The sequence below is a fragment of the Athene cunicularia genome, unplaced genomic scaffold (assembly GCF_003259725.1).
Source record: "Athene cunicularia isolate RWA unplaced genomic scaffold, athCun1 SCF_60, whole genome shotgun sequence".
Classification (NCBI taxonomy): Eukaryota; Metazoa; Chordata; class Aves; order Strigiformes; family Strigidae; genus Athene; species Athene cunicularia.
Window position 1 is genome coordinate 9495 of NW_020799491.1, and position 4389 is coordinate 13883.

Here is a 4389-nt window from a genome sequence, read left to right on the forward strand (position 1 = left end):
GTGTATAAGAGACAGGTCTTGGGGTGTCCCTTGCAGTCTCAGGGGTGTCCCTCGCACACCCAGGAGAGTTTGCTGGTGCAAGGGTAGTCGTACCACTCGCCGTCCTCCCTCACCACCGCACAGTTCTCCTGGCGCCCGCCGTTGGGCTCGTTCCTGTGCCACGAGCTGCAACGAGGAGGGGGGGGATCAAGGCAGTTTAGGGGTGTCTTCCCGCGTCCCCAAACTCCCGTCCCCATGTCCCCCAGCTCCCGCTGTACCTGTTTTCCCGGGATAAGATCGTCCCATCCGCTCGCTTCCAGGTGCCCTCGACCTCCTCATCCTTGATGCCGAGCCAGGAGGAGCTTTGCAGCATGGTCCGGACGTGACCCTGGGGACAACGGCAGCGTCGCCCCACGGCAGAGCCCCCCACAATCCCCTGCCCACTCTTGGGGACGGGGGGGGATAGCAGGTCCCGGTGGCAGGTAAGGCCCGATGCCGTAACCCCCCTCAATACCGCAACACCTCCCCACTGCTGACACAACCTCTGCTCTGGAGTGGGAGGATGCAGGGGGGAGTTTGGGGGAGGGAGTTTATGGTGGTGGGGGACAGCTCAGAAGAGGTTTGGGGTCGGGGATGGCAGGATGAGGGTCTGTAGAATGCTAAGGCTGGGGTTAAGATCGGGTTATACACAGGTTTGGGGTCACAGTTAGGAAAAATGATGGTTAAAATTGGAGGGTCATTGGGGTCTGGGTTACTAGGGCTAGTTTAAGACCTATATATTTAGGGTTAGGGCTGGGTTCAGGCCCTGATGGGGTCTGGACTAGCTTAGGGTTATCTTAAATGCTATATATTTAGAGTTAGGCCTGGTTTAGTGCCCTGCTGAGGTCTGAACTAGCTTAGGGTTAGCTTAAATTCTGTGTATTTAGGGTTAGGACTATAGATATTCGGTGTTAGGGCAGGGGCAGGGCCTCATTCGGGTCTGAACTAGTTTAGAGTTAGCTTAAATCCTGTGTGTTTAGAGTTAGGACTCTGTTAGGGACCCGCTGAGGTCTGGACTAGCTTAGGGTTAGGTCAAGTCCCATATATATGTAGGGTTAGGTTTAGGATAGGGTTAGGTGTAGGCTTGGAATAGGGTTACAGTTAATCAGATTTGGGTTAGGTCAGGGTTAGGGACAGAATTAATGTCAGGGTTATCGTTAGGGATAGGGTTAAGGTCAGGGTTATGGTGAGGGTTAGGGTTAGAGCTAAGGTTAGGATCAGGCTTAGGGTCAGGGTTAGAGTTAGAGTCAGGTTTAGGGTTAGGGATAGGTTTCAGCTGGATTTGGTTTAGTGTTAGGGTTACAGCTCTATTAGGAGCAGTGTTAGGCTTAACTGTAGAAGTATTAGGTACTAGAGTGTAAATATAGGGTTAAAATGACCAAATTTGGGTAAAGCTTAGGGTAAGGACTCAGCAGCACCCACCCATGAGACAAATGGGGTGCAGGGTGACCCCAAAGCTATCGTAGGGTTCAGGGCAGGGTTTATGGGGTCCATGTGAGGCTTCCAGCCACTCCCCATCCCCCAGAAGATCATCCCCTCCCCACAAAGACCAGCTCAGGCACCGCAGTGTCCCCCCTCGCTGTCCCGCCTGTGTCTATCCCCCCTAAATCCGTTCCCCCCCACCCTGAATCTGTCCCCCCTCACCTTCTCCTCGGGGCTGTCCACCTCCAGGAGCTTCGAGCCCAGGAGCGAGCAGAAGCTCTGGGCGTTTTCCCAGGAACTCTCCGTTTTGGAGTAGAAGTAGCAGGAATTCCCAAAATAGGTCCAGCCTTTGGAGCAAGGGGGACAGCCTGGGGAGGGGGGGACACAGCAAAAGGGGGGGTCACCCCCAAGCTGGGGCTGTGAGACCTGACAGCCCCGGCCAGAGACACAACCCCGGCTGCTGAGCATCCCCGCTGGGTTAGTGTTACAGCTGGGTTAGGGTTAGGAGTAGGTTTATTTGGGTTAAATCTGACATATTTAAGGTTAGGACTGGATTAGGATCTCCTTGAGCTTCAGGCTGGGTCAGAATTTGGCTGAATTCAGTATATTTAGAGTTAAAACTGGGTTGGGGTCCCACTGGGCTTTGGGTTTAGCTTGATATGTTCAGGGTTACAACTGGGTTGGGGTGAGAGCCATGCCTAATTTTGGGCTAAATCGGGATTATTTTAAATCCTATAAATTTGGGTTTATATCTGGGTTAGGGCTAGAACCCCACTGGGATTAGGATTAGTTTAGGATTAATTTAAATCCTGTATATTTGGCGTTAACTCTGGTTTAAGGTTAGGGCCCCACTGGGGTTAGGGTTAGTTGAGGATTAATTTAAATCCTGTATATTTAGGGTTAAATCTGGGTTAGGATTACTGGGGTTTGGGATAGATTAGGGTTAGTTTAAATGTTAGATATTTAGGGCTACCAATAGTTTATCCTTAAGGCCCTGCTGGGGTTTGGGCTAGTTCAGGGTTAAGTAAAGTCACATCTATTCAGGGTTTGAGCTGGGTTAAGACCCCACTGAGGCTTGACCTCGCTTAGGCTTAGGTTAAATCACACATGTTTAGGGTTTGAGCTGGGTTAAGGGTTAAGACCTAGCTGAGGGTTGATGTCATTTAGGGTTGGGTTAAGTTGCATATATTTAGGGTTAGGTTAAGTCACACACATTTAGGGTTTGAGCTGGATTAAGGGTTAAGACCTGGATGAGGTTTGACGTCACTTAGGGTTAGGTTAAATTGTGCATATTTAGGGTTAAGTCTGCATAAGGGTTAGGACTCCATTAAGATTTGGACTCGATAAGGATTAAGTCACCCTAAATGTAATGTTAAGTCAGGTTTAGGGCCCTGTTACAGTTTGAGCTTAGCTTAAACTGCATCCATGCTGGGTTAGGGCTGATTTCAACCAGTTTAGAGTTAGGCAAAGCCCTAAAAATTTGACCTAAAGAAGCTGGGACTAACAGGAGAGGGAGCAGACGTTGTCCTTGCTCCCGTGGACCACCCAGCGGCTCCACTCCCGGTCGCCGGTGTAGAGCATCACCGTGTGCTGGAGGTTGTTGCCGTAGTTGAAGTACAGCTCGTAGCCGCGGAGGGCCAACAGCCCGCCGGCCTGGCACTCCCAGCGCTGCAGCTGCCCGTCCTCCCGGCACTCCTCCAGCCTGACGAGGGCCAGGTTTTGCCCCCGGGTTGCCGTAACACAGCGCTGGCTCTCCCAGGCCCGTAACTGGCCCTCGGGTGACCACTGGAAGCGTTGTGCCATGAGCTCGGGCCGGCACGTTGTTGCCGTCAGTCGTTGCCCGCTGGCTTCGACGCACAGGCGGTGGGCTTCGTTGTACAGCAGGAAGGAGCGGGAGGCTGAGGAGAGGTGACCGGTGAAGCGAGGTGGGGGGGGACACATGGGAATTGGGGGTGCACATGGGGATTTGGGGACACACACAGGAATTGGGGACACACACTGGAGATTGGGGACGCACATGGGGACTGGGGACACACATGTAGATTGGGGATACACACAGGAATTGGGGACACACATGGAGATTGGGGACACACACGGGGATTGGGGACACACACAGGAATTGGGGACACACATGAGGGTTGGGGACACACATGGAGATTGGGGACACACATGGAGATTGGGGACACACACAGGATTTGGGGACACACATGAGAGTTGGGGACATACGTGGAGATTGGGGACACACATGGAGATTGGGGACACACACAGGATTTGGGGACACACAGATTGGGGACACACTTGGAGACTGGGGACACACAGGTGTTGGGGATGCACACGGAGATTGGGGACAGACAGATTGGGGACACACAGGGATTGGGGACGCACACGGGAATTGGGGACACACATGGAGGTTGGGGACACACACAGGAATCGGGGACACACACAGGTGTTGGGGACACACACAGGAATTGGGGACACATAGGGGCTGGGGACACACGAGGTTTGGGGAAACACAGAGGAATTGGGGACACACATGGGGATTGGGGACACACACGGGGATTGGGGACACACATGAGAGATTGGGGACACGCACAGGGGTTGGGGACACCATGGGTGTCACCGTGGGAGGAGGGGGGACACACACGCACCCACATTCAGCAGCTTCTTCTCCTTCTCTGCCTCCAGCGCCTCTGTCAGGGCTGCAACTGGAGGGGGGGGGACACACAACATACCCATGGGGGGGGACATGTCACCCTGCCACCAATGTCACCCTGTCACCGCAAAGCACCGGGTGTCCTGGAGCTTCTGCAGTGACCAGGGTGGTAGAGGGGGGTGGTGTTGAGGGGTGCTGAGCCCTCACCCCCCCCCTGAATCCCCCCTGACACCACAATAACCTTAACTCTGCCCCCCCAGCACCTCCGGCGGTGTGTCCCCAGTTGGGGGGGGGGG

At 53.9% G+C, this 4389-nt stretch overlaps 2 protein-coding genes across 2 annotated transcripts in view; both read right to left on the reverse strand.

The window, feature by feature from the left end:
* Window positions 1-4389, reverse strand: part of PNPLA6 (patatin like phospholipase domain containing 6) — a 25377-nt gene that overhangs the window by 3069 nt on the left and 17919 nt on the right. The window lies entirely within an intron of this gene.
* Window positions 21-4170, reverse strand: LOC113490895 (macrophage mannose receptor 1-like). Its single transcript, XM_026867503.1, has 5 exons — window positions 4089-4170; window positions 2946-3338; window positions 1663-1808; window positions 258-367; window positions 21-165 (listed from the first exon to the last, which is right to left on the reverse strand). The coding sequence occupies exons 1-5, from the start codon at window positions 4168-4170 to the stop codon at window positions 39-41; spliced, it is 858 nt and encodes a 285-aa protein (XP_026723304.1). The 3' UTR covers window positions 21-38.